The 25,600-nt window shown below is 35.8% G+C and overlaps 3 protein-coding genes across 6 annotated transcripts; all 3 read right to left on the bottom strand.

The window, feature by feature from the left end:
* Positions 1-517: 517 nt before the first annotated feature.
* LOC113689999 (auxin-responsive protein SAUR78-like) lies at positions 518-1,841 on the bottom strand. The gene has a single exon (XM_027207825.2). It carries the CDS (start codon positions 1,166-1,168, stop codon positions 719-721), a length of 450 nt encoding a protein of 149 aa, XP_027063626.1. The 5' UTR covers positions 1,169-1,841; the 3' UTR covers positions 518-718.
* A 522-nt stretch (positions 1,842-2,363) lies between these two features.
* LOC113688816 (uncharacterized) lies at positions 2,364-7,722 on the bottom strand. 2 transcript variants are annotated; one of them, XM_027206615.2, is made up of 11 exons: positions 7,353-7,722; positions 6,850-7,038; positions 6,688-6,741; positions 5,980-6,090; positions 5,486-5,584; positions 5,147-5,401; positions 4,592-4,738; positions 4,485-4,512; positions 4,176-4,246; positions 3,010-3,069; positions 2,364-2,762 (listed from the first exon to the last, which is right to left on the bottom strand). In XM_027206615.2, the coding sequence occupies exons 1-11, from the start codon at positions 7,590-7,592 to the stop codon at positions 2,694-2,696; spliced, it is 1,323 nt and encodes a 440-aa protein (XP_027062416.1). In that variant the 5' UTR covers positions 7,593-7,722; the 3' UTR covers positions 2,364-2,693. The 2 variants fall into 2 exon arrangements, with proteins under 2 accessions (XP_027062416.1, XP_027062417.1); XM_027206616.2 differs by having other exon boundaries at positions 5,486-5,548; positions 7,353-7,720.
* Positions 7,723-8,223: 501 nt separating this feature from the next.
* Positions 8,224-17,190, bottom strand: LOC113690750 (peptidyl-prolyl cis-trans isomerase CYP59). Of its 3 annotated transcripts, none has more exons than XM_027208777.2 (14): positions 16,833-17,190; positions 16,056-16,188; positions 14,973-15,090; positions 14,730-14,780; positions 14,080-14,171; positions 13,850-13,949; positions 12,721-12,843; positions 12,521-12,598; positions 12,340-12,386; positions 12,195-12,250; positions 11,478-11,518; positions 10,844-10,946; positions 9,254-9,389; positions 8,224-9,166 (listed from the first exon to the last, which is right to left on the bottom strand). In XM_027208777.2, the coding sequence occupies exons 2-14, from the start codon at positions 16,172-16,174 to the stop codon at positions 8,512-8,514; spliced, it is 1,719 nt and encodes a 572-aa protein (XP_027064578.1). In that variant the 5' UTR covers positions 16,175-16,188; positions 16,833-17,190; the 3' UTR covers positions 8,224-8,511. The 3 variants fall into 3 exon arrangements, with proteins under 3 accessions (XP_027064578.1, XP_027064577.1, XP_071907677.1); XM_027208776.2 differs by having other exon boundaries at positions 8,366-9,166; positions 16,084-16,188; XM_072051576.1 differs by lacking the exon at positions 16,056-16,188 and having other exon boundaries at positions 8,366-9,166; positions 16,833-17,080.
* Positions 17,191-25,600: the final 8,410 nt, after the last annotated feature.

Below are 25,600 nucleotides of genomic sequence, written 5' to 3'. Positions count from 1 at the left end.
GAAGTAGTAACAACCGAGGATAATTTGCCTATAGCGAGCGTCCCTTGGGCAATGGGTGTGTAGCACTATTTATACCTGAGCCAGAGTCCGACCTCCGTACGTTCCGAGACCTTCCTGATATAATCTCAATCCCGCGCCGAGCGGGATTCCGACCTCTGCGGGACGGTCTCCTGATCCCCCTGAAGCCCTAGCGGGGGTGCGGCCCAGGGCGGTCGCCAGGAGCCTGGGGCCGGAACCCAGCTCGGCTATACCTGGACTGCCATGTGTCTAGGCCCAGTACGGGGCCTCTGCAGACACCAAAAAAGAAAAAGGAAAAAAGGTTGAACAATTTGGTGGGGGAGGGGTTATCGTTGGTCATCTTCAGCGTTGGATTTTTCTTTTTCATCCTCAGCCCATTTTTGTTTTTGCTTTGCAATTTTCATTTCCTATTGGGTCAGTTGAACACAATGTACGAGCCATCAAAACAAAATTTGGAATAAAAGAACATAGACATATATATATTGATTAACTAGCGGAATTACATAAAATCGCGAGTCTTTATTGATTTCTTGATCCTTTGAATCATCAATTCAATGACAATAGAGATTAGGACAATTACAAGTGATGTAAGCGAATTATGCATGACTAATTTATCATCCATCATCTATACTACAGGGTAGAGACCAAATGCATTGATAATCGTTCAATATCAACACCTTCATAATCTCAAATTTCAGAACTAAAACACGTAGAGATCAGCAAGTTCCTCCAAAGACAGAGTGTCGGAAGCGAGATTTGGATCGGCATTGTCAAGCATCCATAAGAGGTGATCAAAGAGAACCACTTCGCATTTGACAGACAAATCCTCACCTGCTGGATTCTTGTTGGATTTTTGAATGATAGCCTTCAACAATGGGTGGCTCAGGTACTTGGACTTAACCAGGAACCGCCTTCTCGAACTCCCAACAAATACCACCACTGTCTCACAATCCTCGTGATTTGTGCTAGCATCTCGTTTTTCGCGATCATCCTGTGCCAGTACCATGTGGGCAGCAGAACCCCACATATGATCATCAGCTTGATGATCTCCAGCGGAGGACTTGGACCTCAGGCTACTGTAGGACGAAGTCCTGCCCAGTTGTCGGGACAGTGTCTTGCACCTTTTGAGCACCAGATTCAGCTTCTTCATTCTATCTCCAACTGTCCAATCTCAAGGGTGGGTACGTGTATCCTAATTCTGTAAAGATAAAAGGAAGAAGATAGGGATCGAATTTACTCATTTGGAGAGTGAGAGACATGCATGGACGCTTCATATATACTCCTGATCACTTCGATAAAAGAATTAAGAGGGATGAGGAGTGGGGCGGGGGTGGAGTGGGTGGGAGGTCGTCATTCTTCCTGCTTGCCGGTGCTTGGGATGCGTGACCCACTTGCAACCGAAATTTTCCGAATGACAGAGAAGAGAACAGGCCATCTTCTCTGTTCTTCTTTTGTTGTGGGGCAGACGCGATACTGACATTCTGGTCATCATGATCAATCCCAACACTAAATATCTGATTTTTTTTTTTTTTTATGTTCAGAAATAAAATCAACCGCCACGATCGCAGCTCGACCGTTCCTGGACATCAAATTAAGAATCCTCCTTTAATTAAAGATTTATTTAAACCCCTGAAGGATATCCAATGCCTGCTTCCTGAAAACTGACAAAGAAGTGTACACGTGCGTTCCCTTGCCTTCGAGCAGGATGTATTAATTATGCAAATATGAATCCCAGCCGCATTCACTCACTCTACACAAACTGTTTGCAATTTTCTTTTCTTTTCTTTTCTTTTTTTTATTTATCAAAAAAAAAAAAAAGGGACCACTGCGCGTGACGTGAACCTTATCATCTCTCATCACCGTAGAGTTGTTGATATTTTCATAAACTGGGTCCGTTCGTTGATTTCTAATGCACAATTCCAATGAAGTTTGTAATGTGCAATTGGCCTTGAGATATATTCTGAAGTTCAATCATGTTTGGGGGGGGGGGGGGGGGGGAGGGGAGGAGTTGCATTATTTAGTGCTTTAGGAACAAACTAAGGAGATGCTTTTGCACTTGCACCATGTCCCACCGCCTCATTAATGGAATGTTGAAATGAATTGAGTGTGTTGATTAGACGAGTACTGAAGCTTAGTATCCATCTTAGCTTCCAAGCTAACGTAGCTGCTTTTGATTTTGCTTACAAGCTAATGCAACAGCCATCAAACTAAACACATAATGCTGGGCCTGGGGAAGGAGATCTTTCAGGAAAACACTTGGGACTCTGGGATTTGTGCTGGACCGTTTCCACTGCTAAGTAAATTGCTGCTCGAATTTGGGTTAGATTCAGGGATTTGGAAGCTCCTTACCAAAAATAAAATAAATATAAAGTGAAGAGTGAGGGATAAAAGGCACGCTCAGAGTCTTCTCTCTCACTTTTTTATATCGTCACCTTCGTCTACTTCCGAAATTGCATCAATTTTCACTTGCAACCACAAGACCAACTACATGCACCATGGATCTTTCTCCTCGACCAAAATTGTAAGTGTATAACTTACCAGGAGTTCACATGTCTATCTCTAACACAACAATAGTCCATCCCACATAAGTGTATTCTTGAACTATTGCATGCATCATTCGTGAGGATTCCAAAAATATATATATATGCAGTTCCAGAATCTGATTAGTATACCGTTCAGACATTGAACCTGAACAACATGACATCCCCTTCTTGTACAATATAATCTTTCCCTTCTAGTCTCAGCTGCACAAGAACGGATAATCATGTTATGGACTCATGTAAGCTATCTTCATTAGCGAAAAGGATTAAAATCATATTCTGTTTTCTTTTCTTGCAGGCCAAGCCCAAAGGGGGCTGGGAGGTTAAGGTTTCTCTTTTCCTAAGATGAAGTTGTTTTCCAAGAAATCAGTCTTTACTGCATACATATTTAGCAAGAAGAGACCAATCCACCTAATAATTGGTTTAAAAACACAAGAAAGAACAAGCTTACAAGACCCTTCTCTCTTGCAGCTCCAAACGAACCGACAGCAACAAAATCATCATAACCAACCTAGGAAAGAAACATCTGGATCTCAGAGTCATATAGCTGATAAAGTTTGTGAAACAGACATGTATAGGATAAAAAGTCTGCAAGAAGTTATTCAAGTTAGTAGATAGGTCAACCAAAATGGACAAATGAATGGAAAGTATGCATCATAGCCACATTTGGAATTGTTTTCCACACTTGGCAAATATAGCAAATTTATTCTCTTAAAGTACACAACACCGAACTAGAGAAGTGCATGAAGTTATCACATGGAGAGCTCTGTGAAATCCTTCACCTATCAAAAGTTTGTTAGCACAAACAAGATTTGGCAATAAACATGCAGACTGATATTTCTGACTGTCAAGTGCAGTGAACAAGTACAAGCACGAATGGGTAAGAAAGACAGGTTATCATTTGATAGTGATCATGGCATATTTTGTGTTCCACCAATAAGTATGCCACCTATTATTTAACCAGGGTATCATGTTGCGCTCATCTTCTACTTTTATCAGCACTACACAAATCAGCTTAATGCCTATATCTTAAAAGTTAGTGCAAAGTATGCAGAGGGCCACCAAACAATTGTGATCCTAAAGTTTTGGCCATTCAAATATTAAATGTTTCAAACAACTCACTCAACTTCTAACCACTAAGTCTGTTTCCACCTTTATGTCTTTTTTATTCTGTTAAGTATAGGGACAATCATGTCTATACATAAAACAATTCATGTGTAAAAGGAAATAATACTATCAACTACCCTATACCATGGATAAGAAATAACAAAAAGAGACAAAGAAAATTATTAGAACCAGAATAAAGTAAAGGACCACAATTTTGCTCGATGTTTTCTTTTTAGATTTTCTTACAATAAAAATGTCTGGACATAAATTTCCCTAAAAATTAACTAAATTAGAGAAACCTAACAGCTGAAATGGATGGAATGATCATTCACTTACAGTATTGGAAGCTTTAAAGAATATATGAAGCTTTTAATAGTTCAGTCACCAAAAACTTTACGATGATAATAGTTTAGTGGGCTCCTCAGTCTTTTAGCTTAAAAGTTAAAAAAAATGCTATAAAGAAAAACTAAAGCAGTGCTCCAGGAGGCAGGGTTTTCTCGGTAAGCTCACCGTCTCAGCTCTTATGAAACCCTTCTCAAAGTCAGAATGAATAACCCCAGCAGCTTGGGGTGCAGTCATTCCTGAAAGGTTGAGAAGAAATTAATTAACCAGCAGAATAAGGATGGCTATTAAACATGTAGATGCTATTGTCTATCTGAAAATCAGAAAATAGTCACTAAAGAAAAAAGAACTCAGACCTTTCAAACTAAATTTTAATCAGGGAAGAGCAACAACAGGACAAATCCCACTACAGTATCTTATTCAGAAGAAAAGGAAAAGCATAGTTTTTATTCAACATTGAGGCAATAGTTTACTGACCTGATAGTATGGTCCATGCTTTGGTTTCCTGAAAGCAGAATGAGTAAATATGACTTTCAGCTATACAGAATTTTATCTAAATCAGCAAAGTTTCTGATGCACGTTACCTTTTCACCTGACGTGAAGTATGTACGCAAACCTAAAAGTCCATAGGTCTCCCTAATAAGATTTCCTAAGCCACTTTCCTTGACGCCAAGTGATGCTAAATACTCCGTCCTTTCTTCAAGTGGAAGCTCTGTAAGCTCTGATTCAACCTGGGATAACACAATTTACAGTCAGTTTTAAGCTATAGTCTAAGAAACTGCTGAAGCTGAGCATAAAATATCAGGTAATTAAGCTTTAATATCCTACCAACCCTCCCAGAGGGAAACTTCAGGGACAAACAAAGTAAAAAGGCCTCCTTTGAAGTTAATTCAGTTATACATTTCATCCACCAAAATCAGATAATGTAGGTTTATTACCAAGCCTGACTGATCAATAGAGCATATATAGCTCAGGGCAGATAAAAACTCAGAAGTAAGGCACTAAGGAGGGGATGAGGAAGATCCGCAAATTTGAACTACATCAATATGAATGGATGAGGAAGAAAAGAAAGCCAAAGAAGAAAAGAACTTGCAGGAATTATAAGGTCAAAGGGCTTCTGCCAGAAGAAATCACCAAACCTGTGCTGAAACAGTTACTAGCCCAGACTGCAACTCAGAAGCCAATTTCTTCACTTCTGCAACATAAGGGTTACTTTCTGGCGCAGATAGATCGGATTCAGCTACATTAGCAACATATATGACTGGTTTCATTGTAAGCAAACAAAGATGCTTTACAGCATCTTTTTCAAAATCTGTTAAAGAAACTGATCGTGCAGGTTTTCCATCCATTAGTGCCTGCTGAATTTTTTCCAGAGCAGACTTCTCTGCTTCTTCCTGAAGTCACAGATTTTAGAGTATGTTCGAGAGAGGATACTTTGCAACATTTTTAGAAGTTGGAACCACCAAGATCACTCTTACCTTCACTTTGGATTGTGAATCCTTAGCTTTCCCTTTTTTGAGTTTCTCCATTCTCTTCTCAATCTGTACTTCTTGTAAGCAACAAGTAAGCATGCTTAACTAAAGAAAAGTAAGTTACGATCATGTAAGACAATCTAGAGTAGCATTTGCTCTTTTGCAGTACACTAGATGAAGGTATGATAAGATTCAACCACCCCCAGGGGACAACTTATATGGACAAAAATTAGGCATAACTATGACGGCTGTCATGAATTGGTTAGGCCATTCCTTAATTTTCCAATAAAAACATTTGCTGCAGTAATATTCGCTCCCATTTTTAGGATGAATACGCAACAACGTTTCAGCAAGATAAACATACATCACTCGCTGGTAATTCCATCATATTTTACCCTCATAATAATAAATCCACAGTTACAGTTTCTTCTTCTTAAGCCTCAAACTTGTGATGTTCCAACTTTCAAGTTAAAAACAATTAAAAAATGATGATAGCAAACCTGATCCAAATCTGAGAAAACCAACTCCAAGTTGATGACATCAACATCTGACATTGGGTCAACTTTCCCATTCACATGAACAACATCATTATCCTCAAAACAGCGAACAACCTGAAAGAGCAATAAAACAACTGCTGAATTATCATGAATCAGAATGGTAAATGGGTCATCTTAGAAATTAAAAGCAGTAGGATATTGAATTTACAGAGAATGACCAAAAAGCATTAATTTTTTTTGGTCCCTCACATACACATCGAGAATTTTTTTGGTCAACTAAGCAGGGTGAAGGCTCAGACATGTCAGCAGAGCTATCCTCAAAACCTGGACTGCCATTTGAGTCAGATGGGACAAAGCTATATAGAATGCTATGCCCTTAAAGGCGACAACTTTATTCATCTCAAAAGTTCTATTTGAGATACAGTAGATGATTATCTTCTTGTCCTAGCAACTACAATGATCATAATAGATGACAGAAAAAATGCAGCTTTGCCACTGTTAGACATGTAACAAAGTAGGTCCCCAATACTCGAACTGCATCCAACCCTGGGAAAGAACTAACTTTTGCATGCTGATAACAGCTATTCAAGTGTTCACCTACTAAACAGGAGATACCATAAGCTAAGATTATCATAAACGAAGAACTAATACACCTGCTAAATAGCAGATACTATGAGCTAAGATTATCATAGGTGAAGAACTAGTACACACCTGAAGTATGGAATCGACTTCACGAATGTGTGATAAGAACTTATTACCCAAACCCTGCAATCAGAAATTAGTTTCCAATAAGCGCAATACGTGAACACCAGTATGAAACTCAAGAAAAAACGAGAAGACTCAGCAAATGAAGCGTTTGTATCAAAAATGCACCTCCCCTTGACTGGCTCCCTTGACAAGGCCAGCAATATCAACAAACTCAATAGATGTGGGAACGGCTCGCTGGGATTTGCTAAGATGAGAAAGAACATGAAGACGTGGATCAGGAACAGCTACTTTCCCCACATTAGGTTCAATTGTGCAGAATGGGAAATTGGCAGCCTGAGCCTTTCCATTCTCAACCTGCAAATCATTCACCAAACTATACTAAGCACGGCTGTTATCAGAGAGCACTCATTTCGCAAGAACTTGAATGCTTTTTAAGAAATTTGAATTAGTTCTTGCAGCGTACAAATGTCCTAGAATATTGAAGGTCCAACTTTGAACAAACAAGTGGCGGGCGGAAGTTAAAAGCAAGAACTTGAATGCTTTTGAAGGAATTTGAACTAGTTCTCGTTGCCCAACTGCGTACAAATGTCCAAGAATATAATAATGAAGGTCCAAATTTGAACAAACAAGTGGCGGGCGAAAGTTAAAAAGGAGGAAGACAGACTTACGACGGAGTTGAAGAGAGTGGATTTGCCGACATTGGGGAGGCCGACGATGCCGGCTTTCAGGCTCATAGCTATTCTCGCCGTCGACGACAGCCTCCTCTTGAACAATAGAGAGTTCGAATGTAGCGACCATTGGAGTTGAAGAGACGGTTTGGAGAGTCGAAGAGTAGTAGTGGTAGAAATGGCGAGCTTGGATGGAATGAAGTGAGAGCAAGCAGTAGCTACTGCTGCTATTCTGGCCATTTGTTTCTTTTCTTTCTTTCTTTCTTTCTTTTTAATAATAATCAGGAGATTGTCGAAAGAGAAGAGGATCAGGCGCCGATATGTTTAGAGATTTCCCCACGGCAATTGATATTCGCTTTTTTTTTTTTTTTTTTTTTGAATGACATCTCTTAGAAGCTATACAATAAGAAGCCAAGTGTCATACTTTATTTTAAACTGATTTCAAATCTATCTAAATGTTAAATGCTTGTTTTTAACCATTTGTAATTCCTTATGCATAACACAAAATATAAAAATGGTTAATCCTAATTAATCCAGAGTTGAACCATAATAACCTTAACTAAACCGAAGCCGAACATTGTCAGGTCCTATGACCGCAGTAACCCAAACCATGCAGGAGTCAGAACATTGTCAGACCCTTTCCTTGCGGTTCCACATCCAGTACTACGATTTTCAGTATTATGGACTGAATCTGGATACGGTAATTATTTGCACTTCACATATTATTATAATGGCCATCAGCCTTTTGCCCCACTAACTAATAAAACTTTCTAAAATTTGATAATTCCTCTTACCATCGTAAGAATATCTCACTAGTACTTGATATTTATACTTTCAAAAATTTCTACCGAAAAAACAAAAAAGAAAAAACTTTTCAAACATTAACACAGTCCGCATAGAGTACTTTATAAAAATTCAGTAATTTTACCAAAGGGTTAATTAGAAGGTGAGGAGGCTATTACGGTTGGTCAATAGTTTTTCATGACACCTATCCTCCTGCAACTTGGGATTGATTTGGAAAGAAGCACACAGTGGCGGACACACGCTGCCATTGCCACCAATACATTCATTTTGAGGGGATTGTTGTCGACCTATAAATGTATTTTATATATAGAACCAAATACAGCGTTCTGCAGCTCAACAATTTCTCACGGACTAGTTACCGTCTTCTACTGCGGTCACGTTCACAATCACCAACGTCGGCAGCATCATCAACCTTTGCCTTTCGATTTCCAGATTCCCTTTCTTCACTTCTTCCCTTCCTGCTCTCCATGTCATGGTGCTTTCTACCCTTTGACTCGTGTCTACTATTATGATCATTTTCATCTGCCTTTTGACTCCGTCTCACCTCGTCGCCGCCTTTTCTTCTCATGGAATCTCTTTCATCCCTTCTGTCTCGGCAACCTGCATCATCTGCACGCCTCTCTTTGTATTCTCTCCCATACCGATTGTCTCTGTGACTAGCATCATCTCTATGCCTCTTCTCATACCTCACGCCCTCTCTCCCATCCCTCTCACTACCACCATATGCTTTCCTTCTATAATCCCCCTCATCGCTTGCTGTGCTGCCTCTGTCCCTGCCACTATGTCTGCTTGCTCGGTCTCCTCTATACTTGTCATCTTCTCTAAGCTCTTTACTTCCGCCCCGATGACTACGCAATTCTTGGGAATCTTTAGTCCCGTCCCGCTCTTGATTATCAAGACCTGCCAATTTCCAGTCTTCTCTTCTGTCACTCTTCTCAGGCTCACTGTATCTTTCCCTCTTGTTTCCCTTGGGGCTCCCAAGGTCCTCTCCTCCAAATACCATTTCATACCTACAAACACACGTTTTCTGACAAGATTAGAGCATGTTCAGACAAAGGGGTGCAGAAGTAGAATTCTCCAACAATGCCTTGACCAACCTTGAATTATCATCTCCCCCGTGCTGGGTGTTGCCATCTTTGAGTATGTATTTTGAATGCTGCTGCGCATTGGTTGGATCTCCAGTGCAGTCTTTAGCAATGTGATCAAGAGAACCACATTTAAAGCAACCTTTTCCTGCAACAAGAAACAGTTGAAACTAAATTTTTGTATACTTGTCTTGAAGGCGTAAAACTTTCTATGTTTCCCCTCGACAACCCCCACCTTACACACTGAAAGCCGCCTTTTCCTGTAACAAATAACTATTTAAACTAAAATTATAGCATATTGGCAGACAATTAGCTGAATACTACATTGCTCCGAACAACCTGTGCCCCTAAACAACTCCCGTTCCATTCTCTCTGTACAAATAAACAAATTTTTTTTAAAAAAAATTAAAATAAAATAAAAAAGCAAGATGAAGGACCTTTGGCTGCTAAACTTTATGCACAGGTTTAAAAACCAGAGAAACCCAACTTTACTATATATCACTTTCACCGTCTTTTATCAGTCTTTGACTAATTTCAGTTTATCTCAACCTTGAGACACAATGAGCATATTTAAAGAACTGATAAATTAGTTAAAAATAGTTTGCAAGAAAAGAAACTGATGACCAACAAATTGTTTAAAACAAGACTGACCGAGTTTTTTCTTTTAAAACATTTCACGCAAAAACAAAGTAGTCAAAACACAAAAATTTCAAAATAACCTTGGTTTAATGGCAAAAACTAAAAGAAGTGAGCACCAATTCAATCAGTTTGAAACACTGGCTTAACCTAAATTTTCTTTTCCCTTACGACCCATGAATAATCTGGATAGTCGATGAGTAAATTGTCAAAACCAATTAGATTAGCCAGTCCTTTCTGGTTTCCTAAAACCACTGATTGCTTAAACATTCAGTCTAATTCAAAGTATGAGATCAGTTCTACATAGGTCAAGGGTGAGAATATTTTTTTATAAGAAAAGCGTACTGCTATTGTTTCTTAAAGAATACTTATAAAACATGAAATGGGCCTTTAAAATTTAGAAAACAGAGAAGGTAGGACTCATTCATAAACTTCAGTCAGATCACTTTGGAACCAAAGACTATTTCTAAAATGACGTAGTTTTACAATCTGAACTTTAAACAGCTCAAGTTTGGTTTCCAAAATTCAAAACCAAGCCCTCGAGTGGAGAACAGATTAAAGTTTTAAACTTTTTTAATCTCGACAACCGCCCAAGGAACAAACCTAATTGTAAATTGGCAGCTAATTTCCTTTAATTCAAGCTTTGCTGAGCATAGTATTGTGACCAGTCATGACAACTACCATGCATCATTCATATCATGTTACAGAGGTTATTGCCGTACAACTGACAACCAATTCTGTAGTTTCACCTTTGCCAAGCATCCAACTCTACAAGCCTCTCACTTGACACCCCCAAGAAATGACTATATCTACTACTAGCTAGAAAGGACCAGGAAAGAGAAATAAATACGTAGCCAGACATTAGACAATTGAAAAGGAATCAAGGCAACGGTTCATCTACGCGGAGGACAACTTGTATCCATAGTCAAAGGCAACAAAGAGGAGAGAGTATCTCACTCTACTCACCTTTATTCATTCGGCCTCCGCGCCTATACTGGGACCAAAGTTTTGAAACACTCTGGCTAAAATCAACATGTATCCGCCGATCATCAATCAAAGCATTATCCATCTAATACAAAATGAAAGAGTCAAATTTTGAACCATACAGGTTTCTGCCATATGCGGAATAAAAGAAATTTGGAAGAAATCAAGGGGGTCAGTACAGAAACTATTAACCACCAGTGAAATATGTACAAAGGAAAAGGGTAGCAGGGGGAGATGGGATGCCGACCTCATAGCCAGCTATATGACATTGGAAACTGTTATTGCATTTAGTATCTAGTTTAATTTCAATGAGCTCTGTCACTGAAAGCACACTCATTGATCATCATCTACACATTAGACTAAGATATATAAGATTCTTCTTACTCCTCCCACTCCTGTGGACAAAAGAAGGATGGGATGAAGAAATAGAAATCCAAATATAGCATCATCCAATAAGCAAATAAGATTTGTCCATAGTTTAAAAGAGACCACGAGTGATGAACTCTTGCAATACATGTGCAAAAATTATTGAATCAGCAAACACAGAGCTGTAAATTCCCACACGGCAGGGCCAAAAACAAATGTAACAAATAAATTTCAACTTTGGCATTGTTACCTTGAAGTATGCTTGTTCACAGGCCTCCCTATCTTCAAACTCTGACAAGGAGAAAATATTAAACAATAGTGCACATATGACGACACCGCATCATATAGAATCACAAACAGTTGAACTATTCTAAATCACAGAGCCTAGCACATCCATCTAGTTAGCAGACAAAGCCCCAAGAAAAGGATTACTTCTGGCATGTAGAGAGGATCATATAGAGATCAGATGGAACAAATAGTTGCCATTAATTTCCATACCTCAATGTCTACTCTAAGGATTGCTATTGACTACATGTTTCAAGATTAAAAGATACCATCTGTCGAAGCTATCTCTCAATTGAAATATCAGTTTATGAAAGAATAAACCGATATTTCTGTGTTAATTAGGCTTATCAGATGTAATGTGGCTAATATAGCAACAAAGAGACATAGTTAGTTCAAGAGAGAAAAAAAAAATCACTACAACAAAGTAAGTGTTAATGCAGTGACAGCAATAGAATTTGTCTGCTTCTGGCAATGAACTGAATTCTTACACGTATCGTAAGAGTTCAGACTTCAGACAAAGCAAGAAAGAACTTAACTAACACAAACAAAGTAGATTAGAAACGAAGGTGCATGTGCACATATTTCTTTCTCAGACAGTGTACTGTACTGAAATAGAATTCAAATAATTCAGAAAATGATGTAACTCAAAATGAGCTGGGGGGCAAAAAGCAACGTCACTTACCAATAAAAGCATAGCACAAGCTGTCTCCAGTCTTGTAGTCTCGAATTATGTCAGCACTGCCACCAGAATTTTTGTGAGAAACACATTTCACAAGCAATTTATGCAAGAAATAAGTTTGAAAGCATTAATGGTGTCAAGCACTCACGATGTAACAGTCCCAAAACGTGAAAATATTGTATGAAGGTCCCCATCCTGTCAGAGACAAAAAAAGGGAGACAGACACATAAATGACTTAAAACTTTCAAAGAAAAACTCCAATAGAAAGTATAATTAAAAATCTTTATTTAACAGGCAATAAGAACAAAACAATTACATAGGAAACTCACTTCAGTAACTGGATTTAGCTTGCAAACAAACAGCACATTATCCGGAGGTTTTACCTCAGCCTCAGGAATGTCCCCAATCTATTACACATGCTAGGAGAAGTTACAACTTGATAATGGCCACAAGGAAAAAATGGGAAGGAAGAGGTAATCTTGATTTAGTTGACGAGTGAAAAATAGATCTAAGTGCATTAAATCCTTACACTTTCAAGCACAACAGCACTGGAATGTGCTTCTTTGGCACGCAAGACTTCCTCCAGCTGTTGCGGACCTAGACTTTCGTCCATTGGTACCCAGTCATCTTCAAGTCGGACATCATCATCAACCTAATTAGAGTCAAAACCCAATACATGGTTAAATTGCAAAAAAGTCAATGCCTGACTCATTATTCAGCCATGGACTTATCATTCTTCCAAGCATGAAATAGTGATAAAACAATTGCTAACTGCAAGAAAGACGCATTTTATAAGTTTTAATATGTCATGGGATACTGCAAAATAAGAATAACTTGCAATCTAGCAATAATTAAGTATCTAGACATTGATAAATCTCCAATTGAGTAGACATTATCAGACTAATATAGCTATAATAATGTCTCATCAACAGAAGTTTAAGTTGTATCGACAGACTCCAAATTATCTCACAACATTTTATTAGCTTACTTATGTTCAATTTTGGCCAATAAGCATCTTTATGTTTCATTTATTTAGGTCATAAGCATATCAAACATCTCGCAACATAAGATGTAATGTGAACCTCTAACCAAAATTCCTAAGGTCAATGGCTTCAAATTTCTTCTTCTGAAAGATGGATCAACATGTCAAAATTCCTTGGTAAGATGGCAAATTAGATGGTGGGTACAAAAGATCTCATCGACATTTAACATCTTAAGATATCAAACTTAAGTATGATTGACACAGCAGGATTATTATAAAGCAAATGGATCCACAGTTAAAAAATTGAAATAGGGTATGTACCATGAAGAACTCCTTTACATTAACATGTCATTGCCAAGGTTACATCAAGAGAAGAACAAAGACCAAAAAACACTTTGAAAAGCAAGGTCATTATCAAGGTTAAATTTGGAAAAGGAACAAAACAAGAAACAAAGGCCAAGAACACTTTATGACAGTAAGTAGTCATATTAACCTATAGATTTTCTATCTAAAGAACCACATCCATCATGTATTGCAACATACCTAATAGCAAGAACAAAGAATTCCACTTTTATGCCCATCTTAGTACTGGCATTGGTAACAACATGAATATAAAACAAATAAGATTTTTATTTTCACTTCTAGTCTATAAGAACATGCTACTGCTATTTGTTACCTCATCTTTTGGTTTTCCTTCAGGTGAAGCATCTGGAAGTAATTCAGCTAATTGTGCAGGATCATCAAAAGGATCATCCAGTATGTAAGTGTGCTTAATTCTGTTCAAAATAATAGGAACGTAGGTAGGTTAGCCAGAACAAAAAGAATTGGTAACAAAGCAATTGCAGAGAAACTTTGTGTATAATGTTTAAAAATTAAAGAAATAAACAAGAAAGAATACAAGTCAACCTGATATTTTTGTAAGGCCTACTGTTTTCATCCACATAAGCTTCATTTATCCTACTGAGTGTCTCAAGCCCTTCTGCTACCTCTCCAAAAACCTACCATTTCAAAGTTAAGACACATTATCATTAATAAGGATTGATAGAATCCACTCCCTTATTCTTATTTACCTCCAAATAGGTGATTGGATATCATGTAACAGAAGCATGAACACCAGCTCCTCAACAATTAAAGACAATCAGATCGAATCAAAGAGATAAAATCTATACAACACACAAAAGCCCGGCTCATTATTGATAAATAGTACTTCACCTGACAAGACATAATCTTTGCATCCCGAAGATTAATTCTTTTGAAATTTATGATCTTGACTATAAAATCCCAAGGTCAACAAAGCACTAAGACAAATTATAACCATGAGTGCCTGATAATAATATCCCAACAATCCAGCATTTTTTATATGAAGAACAAATCGTGATTAACACCTGTTAAATTGTTCGCTGGCAGTGCAATATGTTAATGCAGAAAAACATGATTAACCAAGAGGAACAAGAATTAACTACTGCATGTAAAACAAGGAGAGCAAAAGATAGGCACAACAAGAGAACTTTCATACAGGAAAACATGAAAATTGAAATGTAAATGGGAATACTCACAGTGTGCTTCCCATCAAGATAGTCCAGATCATCTCGCAACGTGATATAAAACTGAAAAAGTGAAAACATAACTACATTAACAAATAACAAGAAAATGCCTTGCAACCATTACATATAAACCAAACATGTTCAGTAAAAAGAAGAAAACAAGGTGCTAAAGATTATTTCTAAAAGGTAAATAAAGGCATCATAAGAAAATAAAAGAGAACTGTCAGAAAATCTGATTACCAGGAAAAGCAATACCTGGGAAGCATTGAGATTCTCTCCAGCACTAGCCATGGCAACAGTGCCCATCTTAGAATGTTTCAAGTCCAAATGAATTTCATCACCAAAAAAACGAGCTTGATCTCCATATAAGAATCTGGAAAAAGTATTAATTAGATATACAAAACTAAACAATAGCAGGTGTTCCTGCCAGACATGCATCAAAGGGATCAGTTTAGCTATGAGTAAAACAGAAAAGAGATAAAAAGGTTCATGAGTTTCTATGGAAATAGATATGCAAGACTTCTGTCTTCTAAGATAATGGCAGTATTCTCACTAGCTGCATAGAAAGAGGAACTTTGCAACCAGAAGCCGCACATGCATGCAACTTGAGAAGACTGCAGATCCTCTGTTATCAAACTATCAGGTGGCTAAGGTAATTTGAAACAGAATAATATGGGAACAATGATATGGGTAATTTCAAGTATACCCAGTGAAGAATGCTGAAAGACTCATGTGCAAAGATGAAGAAGTATATAAGACTTGAACTGCTAAATTTTGTGCATTATGCAAATATGGGGCTGACGAGAATATATTGAACTTTTTGAGGAAATAAAATGCGGTCCAAGAGTAGAGATAAAGTTTAAGCACTTTGTTTCTTTTGATTGTGCAGAAATGAGAGAGAAAACACTCTACCACCATATGTCTTCTTTGAGTTGTTGGAATGCTACATCTTTGTTTAAATTATTCTGTAAATGGGCTTCCACATCTGTATTCAAACTACACAAGTCATCGAAAGGATTCATTCTAAACTTCACACTTTCAGTTGCTAGGGTGCGTCAAGAGCCGTTCTTCTCTTAAGTGGGTGAGTCTTTTGTCAGGCAAGGTCTTTAAGGACTTTGTCAACTTACAGACACTCCTAACGCATCATCTATTAATATACTTTAGAAGAAAGATGCCACAGCATCTTGTCTTAAATATTAGATCTACTAAGTTCTTCTCTGGTTTCTAGCAACCAATTCATTTCAGTGTCTAGGTATTTTCACTTTATCGGTGTGTGATTCACAACCATTTATGCATTATCTCTAGACTCTTAACCTTGAACCTACTTTAACCACTTACAGAAAAAACTTGTGCCAATTCCCCTTACTTGTACACAGAATCACCGCCAGACCCTGTTCCAGTAGGATCACCTGCCTGTGCAGTAAAATCCTTCTGGACGGTATGAAAGAGGCAGCCATTATAGTACTTAATTCTGCAACAGAAAAGGAGTCATACCAATTCAGTTAGAACTTCTTAATACCTGTAAGCAAACTACTGAATGAAAATAACAACACACTCCAATCCATTAACTTCTGACTACCATGTTTACAACAGAAGGGCACAACTCCTTCTACATGACAAGCTGCCACATGCACATGATTCCCAAACAATCAAATGTAAATCTAAATTTTCAGGTCCAAGCCAGTTCAGATTCAGATATCCAAACTAAATCACTTAATAATAAAAGACGAGTGGGTATTATAAAATGATAACATTACTGATAGCAGTAAAGTCACGTTTACTATAGATTGGTTGTAAACTCATTGGTTGGTCCGGAATCATAAATAATACCACAAAAAACGACTCAGAAAAACTCCTAATTTTCGCCGTATAAATGATTTCAAACTGCAGATTTTCGACTTAATTCGCCTTTCTGGTTCCTTAATATCTACATTCTGTGTATTACCGACGCAATTAATACAACCTCCAAAGTATTAAAACCAAAAAAAAAAAAGCATAAGCTAGGGCTTTTTTTTTTCTTGTGCAATCCAATTTGTACAGAAACAATAGAGCCAAAATCACCTACAATCATCTAAGCTATAGAATATTCGAAGACAATAGAAATCAAGAGCTTACTTGCATAACTTGAGAAAGTTCTTGCAAGTGAGAGGACACCGGTCGGTGAACAAATCCACAACTATATCTCCCAGGCTCGTTACAATCATTACAGACATTTTTGGACAATTTTCTTAAACCTCCAAAACGACTCAAATATATAATTCAGTTGAGCTGAAACTCGGCATTAGTGCCGGAAATTTTATTCTACATAAAGGGTCAACCACGCCCAGACGATGGTTCCTCTTCCTCCTTTGGGGTTTAACTTTTAAGCTCCTTTTCCCGTTTCTCTTTCTTAACGGGGTCTGGGTTTAAAACTTACCAGTGTTCGCCGATTTGTCTCCCTCGTGTTTCTAATAGTAGTAATGCTTTCCTTCCTGCTGGAACAATTTGTAGAAACTTAATTTAATCCCTAAAGTATTTTCGAAAATTTCGAGATAGTCCTCCGAGTATTATTTTGTACTTTTTGGTCCTTCGAGTTTGCTTTTTTATTCAAGCGGAACTTTTTGATCCTAGATCAGTGTAACTAGGGGTGTACGCGAGCCAAGCTACTCGCGAGTAGCTTGGTCAACGACTTGGCTCGAACTCGGGTTGACCGAGTTCGAGCCGAGTTTTGAGTAGCTCGAATGAAAATCGAGTCGAGTTTCGAGTCAAAAATCTCCAGCTCGAAGCTCGTCGAGCTATTCGTCGAGCCGGGGTTATTTAAATAATATATTTATAATTAAAATAATATTATGTATTATAATTATAAAATGATCATTATGGGTATAAATTATATGGAATTTATAAAATACCCTTCGTTATCGAGCCTTATCGAGTCGAGTTTCGAGCTACTCGCGAGTACATCGAGTCGAGTTTCGAGTATCAATTTTTTTGACTCGATCGAGCTCGAGTCGAGTTCGAGCCTAGGGATAAATGAGTCGAGTCGAGCTCGAGTATAGCACTACTCGAGCTCGACTCAACTCGATTACATCTCTAAGTGTAACATAGGTACAGATATAACATCAATACAATACATGCAGGATTCAAGGATTATGCAATCACTACGTTACAACTGCACATTATAATATATATATATATATACTAGCAGAGTTAGATATTAATGCAATAAATATAGATGTATAATAACAAAAATGCAAAATTACAATAATTTTCTTGACACTTTAAAATTTGTATCCAAAATTGAATCCCTTCCCTGCAATTTCAAAATTCACCATCTATCACCATTAATTGCACTCTATAATTACTAGTGCGATTGCAAAGAAACAGAATCCGATCATACATTACGCTCATTAGTATTTAATAAAAAATAAAGAATCTTGATGCCTTTTTTTTTCTTGCCCAAAAATGTGCAGTTTTGCTTTAGAATTCAAACTTCGTTATTTGATAATACACTCTAGTTAAACTTATACATTATCATAAATTTAGGTCATTAATTTTATTATTTAAAAAAAAGTTAAACTGATGTATGTTGCAATTAGTGCTCAATATTATGCCATGAGTTATTTTAAATTATGTTCTCTTGAGTATGTTGTGTAGAGTAGGCATTTTGTCTTGTATATGTCTTCCAAGCCGAAGTTACACCTTTGTCCTTGATAAAACAAGATATTGCCAAGCAAGTTTCTCGCGAAAAAATAAAATAAAGAATGTATCAAGTAAATCCTTGTTACATTGAATTTAATCTAGGATAAAATATGCATCTGAACTTATAAACCAATTGGCTGAATCCGATTGGTTTATGGGTCCCCTTAAATTGTCCATTTGGACCGTTTTTTTTATTCCCGCTGAGTGTTTAATCTAACTGTGTGTGTGTTGTCTGATCCTTTACTTGAGGATAAAAAAAAATCATGAACATCATTACCTCGCAAGTCATAAAAACCAAAACCATTTTAATGCAAAAATCCAATGCTTTAAGCTAGACGAAATAAAACCACTAATACTTGGTACAAACAACTTTGAAGCGTTTAAATGCTGTGTTGCTATGTGGGAAAATATTTGTAATACAAATTTAGGAAAATTTGGAGAATGGGTACAAAAGATTTCAAATTTTGTAAATATGATGTAAATTTCCACAAATGTGTGAATTAGGGATGCGTCATTGTTCACAAATTAAAATAACTAAACTTATGAATTAATCCTGATAGTGTACACACCATAAGTGTTAAATGAATGATAATTATATAAAAATTGAATTTGAAATCTAACTTTTTACACTTATCATGAATCCAATAATGATGGTGTGTGTGTGTATACATACATATTGTTACTGTATATAAAGTTTATTCTAAACTTTTTGCTAAATGCTAATTCACCCTCATAATGGTATGTACTTTGTCGAGCAAAAACATTCACCTTGACAAATAACTATGTATACTTTTGTTTACATAAGCGTACATTTCTATGTGTACATTGTAATTTATGTGTACATATGTGTACTTGAATATGCACATATGACTGCGAATGTATGCTAGTAATTTTTTTTAATTCAAAAACATTTTTTTTTACGCTTATGATCATATCCTTATCCCATTCCTAGCAACAAAAGTTCTCAAATTTAATAACCTTCTTATAAATGTTGAATCTTCTGATTTCATTTTCCCAAATTTTGCCCACAAGTTTTGATAGTCCAACACTATTTTAATTCAAGTATTGAATTGTTATTTTCCCCACCATTAATTGTACCATCAGATGTTTACATTTCATAGAATAATATATATACACATGTATGTGTGTATTTGGGTAGAATTGGAAAATTGTTCAAATATCCATCATAATTTATTAAATGAATTTTTTTATCATTCACTTCTAAAATAGCAATTTTACGTCCCTTATAAAATCAAGTCGGCAAATTTTGGTCCTAACCTATGTTTTTGACTATTTTTTTGCTTTGAATCAATTACATAACCTTCACATGATCATTTTTTTTAGGAGCAAAAATGTTAAATTTCATTTTAATTAAAACAAATGTCTTGACCTATATCCATTTTTTTGCACCTACAAATTTGAGATATGACCAGAATCATATTCATTTTTTCATCTGAAAAGTGGAATCTACCCCAATACATATTCATTTTTACTCCTAAAAAGTCATATTTGATTTTTGTATATAAAAAATGATCACATACGGATTATATGATGGTTTTTAGGTTAAAAAGTAATAAAAAATGTAGGTTATGACCAAAATTTAATAACTTGAATTTATAAATAACGTAAAGTTAATATTTTAAAATAAAAAAATAAAAAATTTTATTTGATAAAATATAATAAACGTTTTGAAGGATTTTCCACTTAGAATCTTCGCCACATCGTAGGCTGGCATTTTCTCCAGCATACTCCATTTTAAAATACTGTAGCAACTTAGTAGTAGCGGACCCGTATGATGACATGTTTCCAATATCGGGACCCAATTTTAGATGGTTGCCTGATTGATTATAAATTTCTTATGTAATCAAGAATTCTTTCGGTCAACCTTTTTAACCACCTTTTACTACCCCATAAAGGCAGCCCATAAAACTCAAAAATAATAATTTCTGATCATTAATCTCAAAAATAATTTTTTATTTCATTAATCTCTTCCCCTTTTTCTGATCATTACTTTTTTTGTTTTAAATCCTATTCTACCGCAATAAAGGATCCTAGAGAAGGGGATGGTCAGAAAGGAGGATGCGTTGTACTGCTATTCCTGTGATGTGCTTGCCTGCTCTGCTACTACTACTTTGGCGAAAATGATATTTGGATAGCAATTTATTTCAAATAATATATTATTTGTATCATAAATATATTTTTCAATCATTTTTTTTATATTTTTAATTATATTTTAAATTCATATACATCACATTATAAAAAATATTACAGTAATTATTTTAAATAATACTTTATAAAAACACACTCAATTGAATCTTGACCAACACCCTATAAATGAAATTAATTTTCCCTGGTAGCCATTAGATCAAGACCTAATGGTTCTGATCATTATTTAGGGAACTAAGCAACCTACTCGACTTGCATATAATACAATAATCAATACTTGAATTAAAATAGCAATTCGATACTTGAATTAAAATAGTGTTGAATAAAACTTCACCACAACTTTATTAAATTAAATTATTTTACTTTTTAAATATTATAGTTCATTTATACGTAGACGTTTAATTATTAGATGAGGTTAAGTTGGGTAAAAAATAGGATTAATTTTTCTTACTTTTATAATTGAAAAATAAATCAAATTACTCAATACTCGAATCGAATTCTTTTTTGTCTTTAATTTACTAACTAATAAATTCACGTTTGAGCGGTGTTTTATGTTCGATAACTTTCAAATTCAATAAAAAAAAACTCATTCAAACTCGATTATGTAAAAGAAATAAGGAAAGAACATTCAAAATGTTATTCATATTTTGTAAAATGAATTTTTTAATACCTTACTTTTAAAAGTGTAATTTGACATCATTTACAAATTCACATTGGTCAATTTTAGTTCATATTTAGGTTTTTGATTAGTTTTTGTCAAAATTTACCACGTGCTTTGCCCATGATCGTTTTTTAGAAACAAAATTGTCAGATTAAATTTCACATAATCTGATTTATTATCCCTCACATTTCATAAAATGAATTTTTTAATCTCCCATATTTTACGCAATGAATTTTTCGTCCCTTAAATTTCACATAATGAATTTTTCATCTCTCACATTTTCACAAAATAAAAAATTTTATCCTTAATTGATCATGTGTACGAATAAATTTTTATTATTTTTGAAAACCTATGCATATGTTGTGAGAACCCAAAAAATTTTCTTATTTATCGGATATTACCAGTTTACTTAAACATTTATTTACTCATTTTCTTCAAATTATTCATTTCGACCATTTAAAAATCCATCTATATGGAACAACGCCTCTTTTATATTTTAAAAACATTTTGTTGGAAAATTCACTTTTCAAAAATTCGTTTAGTTCGAAATAACAAGTACACGTTTTCGAGGCTATACTTGAATCAGGAGTGTATTAATATTGGAGAATTAAAAATGATCAATAGTAGATTAAGAAAGGTTAATTGAGGAATTAATATTAGACTCCTGTGAGGACTCGCAAAATTTATTATTTTAAATTCCTATTTCGAGCTCATTTGTATATTTAATTGCCATTTATTCCGAATAATATTTTCTAGCCTTATTAGACCTAAGTACATGGTTTTATAGTTTCGTTATATTTTTAAAACGTCTCATTTCAAGAATTATTTTCTTATAAGCTTATTTAGCGAAAAAGTGAAAACGTGTCTAAACACTTTAGCCAATTGGGAGTACAATAATCTCAAAAATTTGAGACCTATACAATGGTCCTAAAATGGACAATTTTAGGTTTAAACACACAAGTAATAACTAGTGGTACGATCGTTATAAGAATTTCTCAAAAGTTTCAATTTTATTGCGCCTAAATTAGAAATACGTGTTTCACGTGCGCGCTTAATTGAGGGATTTTGGACAATTATTATGGGACAATTAAGAATGGATAATATTTATATAAATGTAAGTGTCCTAGAGGTTTAGTGCACTAGTGCAACAAACGTAAGAGAAATCGAACACAAAACGCGCGCGTAGGGCACTAGTTGTAATTGATTTGACGTATTTAATATATTAGACGTCAAGCGTCTTATGTACGCAAAGGAACCAGCAATCACATTTCATTTCCTAAAGCTTCATGGCCGGATAGCAGCAGCAAAGAAACAACCGAAACCTTCAACATTTCCTCTTCCAAAACTCATTCAAATCACTACAAAACTTCCATAGATTCAACCAAAACTTCACATACACTTTGCTCTACACTTGGACAACGCTTTAAGCTGAAAAAGGGAGGAGTTTCACGGCTGTCTTCAGGCTTCAAAGGGACCGAAAATTCTGATCTAAACAACCATCAAAGTAGGTAATGATCCAATACCTTAAACTTGTCTTATGGAGGTTAAATCATGCATATGAGCTGGAATCTTCATTTTGGTAGCTTGTATTGTTGGAAAAAAATTGGAAAAGTGGGCTCTATGAATTCCCACTCTTGGGTTGTTGCTGATTTTGTGCTTGATGAAGTTTATTATGTCGGATCAGTGTTTAAGTTAGTGATTTGTTGAAGGAAAATTGCTGGAAACTCACGTTGAGTAGCAAAGGCCAAGTTTGACTATTTTGTCCCTGCTTTGTTCGGCCATTGTAATGCGAAAATTGAGGATTTAATGGCTTGACTGTGTTGTTTACATGTTGTAGAAGTTCTATACAAAATTTTGTTGAAAAATATTAAGTTTTGGTTGATCAAAAGAATTTATTTTCCAAAGCTAGAAATCTGGAAACGGTTGCCGTCGTAACCAGACCAGTGTTTGTGTTTCGTCCATAACTCCGTACTCCGACGTCGAAATCAAGTGCCGTTAGCGGCATTTGAAATTAGACGTTCCCATCTTTCCAACGGTATATAATGCATGTTCTGGTTCCATGTGTGTGAACCGCACCACTCATCTGAATTCAGCTGCCCTGTTTCGCCGTTCTGCCGAAATGATTTGATGATGCTGCAACTTTAGGCTTAATTTTGAGCTAGTTGCATGCTGAAACTTAAAATGATTTATTCTGTGAAATTATAGTCCTATGAATGTATTTTCCAACACCATAAACCATGCTCGATTCCGACTTAGGTCGACTGAATTGTGATCAAAACAAGAACGCTGCTTTGTTTTGGAAAAAGCCTAGTTTTGGACAGATTTGAGATGAGACTGTTGTGGTCTTACTAAACGAAATTTTTGGTGTTAAACACCTACCAAATGTACCATGAATGATCCTTAGACTTTCCTTTTACATATGAACCATGATTGGAGGATTTTCATAGCCAAACGATTGGATTTGGGAAGAAAAGGATTAAAGGCAGATTGTCTTAAGGATTTTTCCAAACTTTGGTTGATTGATTAACCACCTTTCCGAGGGTATTTTTCCATGAAATTTGATAGAGAGGTACCCTTCATATGGGAGTATTATACTACAAAATTTGGTGTCAATTCAAGTCCGTTTCGACACTTAACAAAAGGTCCAAAGTCGGAACCAAATCTGGAAATTTTGTAACAATCTTGAATTTTCCCCAACTTCGAGCTACCGTATCTCGGTACTCGAAACTCCGATTCTTGAGCCGCTTATTCTGTCCAAAACTTTACTTAAATTTCTAATTGAGTTATAAGTTTCAAGGGCCGGTTTGCAAAGAGTGATTTTTGCCGAATTTCCAAAGTTAGTGAAAAACCAATCCGGCTCAATCCTAGTAATCTAGAACAGCAAATTTAGGCTCATTTTTTAATGCCTTCCACTTAGATTCATGGAATGGTATCTTCTAAGGACTTGTAGTACTTTGGAAGACGATTCCAACGGTACCAAATTTATCAAGTTTCGATTAGTAGAAAAGAAGTTATGATTTTTCAAAAATTTGACAAAAAAATCGAAAATTCTGAAATTCCAAAGGAAATCCGCGAAGGAACTATTCCACCAGAATCCGGCCTTGAATCTGGCCAGTTTCTGGCCGAATTGTCGGCCGGATTGGTGGCGAAATTTGAAAAAAAAGGAGGTTAGCCACTGCCTCCAATCCGGCCCGATATCCGGCCGGATTGTGACGTGGCCAACCCTCCTCCGATTTCGATCGTTCGTTTTGCAATCTTTTCGCTCGTACTCGTTTTCAACCAATGATTTTAAGGTTAATAATCCGATTTTCTTTATTTGAGTCCTACACCTTTTGAGAATCCAACTTCAAAGGCAAGTCAAACGAAGTTTTCAAATACTTTCGAACCTTACTCGTGTTCAATCTATCTCACCACTTGAGGACCTATAGTAATTATCTACTATTCGATGTTCAGGTGTGAGAACCCTGAAAAATAGACATATAAATATCAGTGCATATTTTATTTGCATTTTAATTCTTTAATAAATTTTAGCACGAAGTCAAATTGTTTCTAAATAAGTATGTAGAATTAAACGTTATGTACAAAATAAAAGAATTGTGCTAAACTACTAAACTTCGTGATTTTGTTACATTAACTTCATATTTCGATGGTAAACTATTTCATTGATCTAATCATTAATTTCTTCGAATTCTAGAATGGTAATTAATTGTTTTGAAATAAAAGTGTAGAGATAATTTTTAAGTAATAAATAATATAATTGTGCCAATATTGAATTATTCGGTTTTGCTATATTAAATTAATATTTCTTGAGTTAGATTAATTTATCGCCTTAAAATAAAATACTAAAATACTTAGTTTTCTTAATGTTGAAAATTAATGTTACCTGAGTAGATTAAGTATATAAAATTTCTTGAATTTCTATAACTAATTCTAAATTAGTGAATAACGTTAAACACTAATAAGAATGTTCACTATGAGACAAAGCCTATAAATTTTAGATAAACATGATACAAGTATACTAAACATAATTAAGGTGTGAAAAATTCGATAATTAAAGCCTTGCAAGATTAGCATATTACTAGGCGATCAAATTGTACTTGGGGATAATTGTTGGAATTAAGTTAGAATTGAGATTTTAGTTGAGGTTAGGGAGCAAAGTGAAAGGACCGAAATGCCCTTCACAATCCACAAAATCCCCACTACACCACAACCATCACCATGCACGGCCAAACACCCCTTCTGACAACATTTCCATCACCGCCCAAATTGTCCAATCCCATTCTCTCCAATTCCATACGTAAACCATCTCCACACTCAACCAATTCTAACCACAAACACCTCTCAAAAACCACGGCACCCTCTTCATTTCCTTTCCACT

The sequence above is a fragment of the Coffea arabica genome, chromosome 5c, assembly GCF_036785885.1.
Source record: "Coffea arabica cultivar ET-39 chromosome 5c, Coffea Arabica ET-39 HiFi, whole genome shotgun sequence".
NCBI lineage: Eukaryota > Viridiplantae > Streptophyta > Magnoliopsida > Gentianales > Rubiaceae > Coffea > Coffea arabica.
The sequence above is the reverse complement of the archived record's forward strand: the minus strand, read 5'-3'. Positions and strand labels throughout refer to the sequence as shown.

Coding starts and splice junctions, on each gene's coding strand:
- LOC113689999 (XM_027207825.2), bottom strand. CDS start 1,168: ATGAAGAAGCTGAATCTGGTGCTCAAAAGGTGCAAGACACTGTCCCGA.
- LOC113688816 (XM_027206615.2), bottom strand. CDS start 7,592: ATGGCCAGAATAGCAGCAGTAGCTACTGCTTGCTCTCACTTCATTCCA. Junction 7,039..7,352: donor CCACTCTCTTCAACTCCGTC/GTAAGTCTGTCT, acceptor AATGATTTGCAG/GTTGAGAATGGAAAGGCTCA. Junction 4,739..5,146: donor TAGTAACTGTTTCAGCACAG/GTTTGGTGATTT, acceptor GTGTTATCCCAG/GTTGAATCAGAGCTTACAGA.
- LOC113690750 (XM_027208776.2), bottom strand. CDS start 16,930: ATGTCTGTAATGATTGTAACGAGCCTGGGAGATATAGTTGTGGATTTG. Junction 14,781..14,972: donor AGAATCTCAATGCTTCCCAG/GTATTGCTTTTC, acceptor TCACTTTTTCAG/TTTTATATCACGTTGCGAGA. Junction 12,844..13,849: donor AAGGAAAACCAAAAGATGAG/GTAACAAATAGC, acceptor GACTCTAATTAG/GTTGATGATGATGTCCGACT.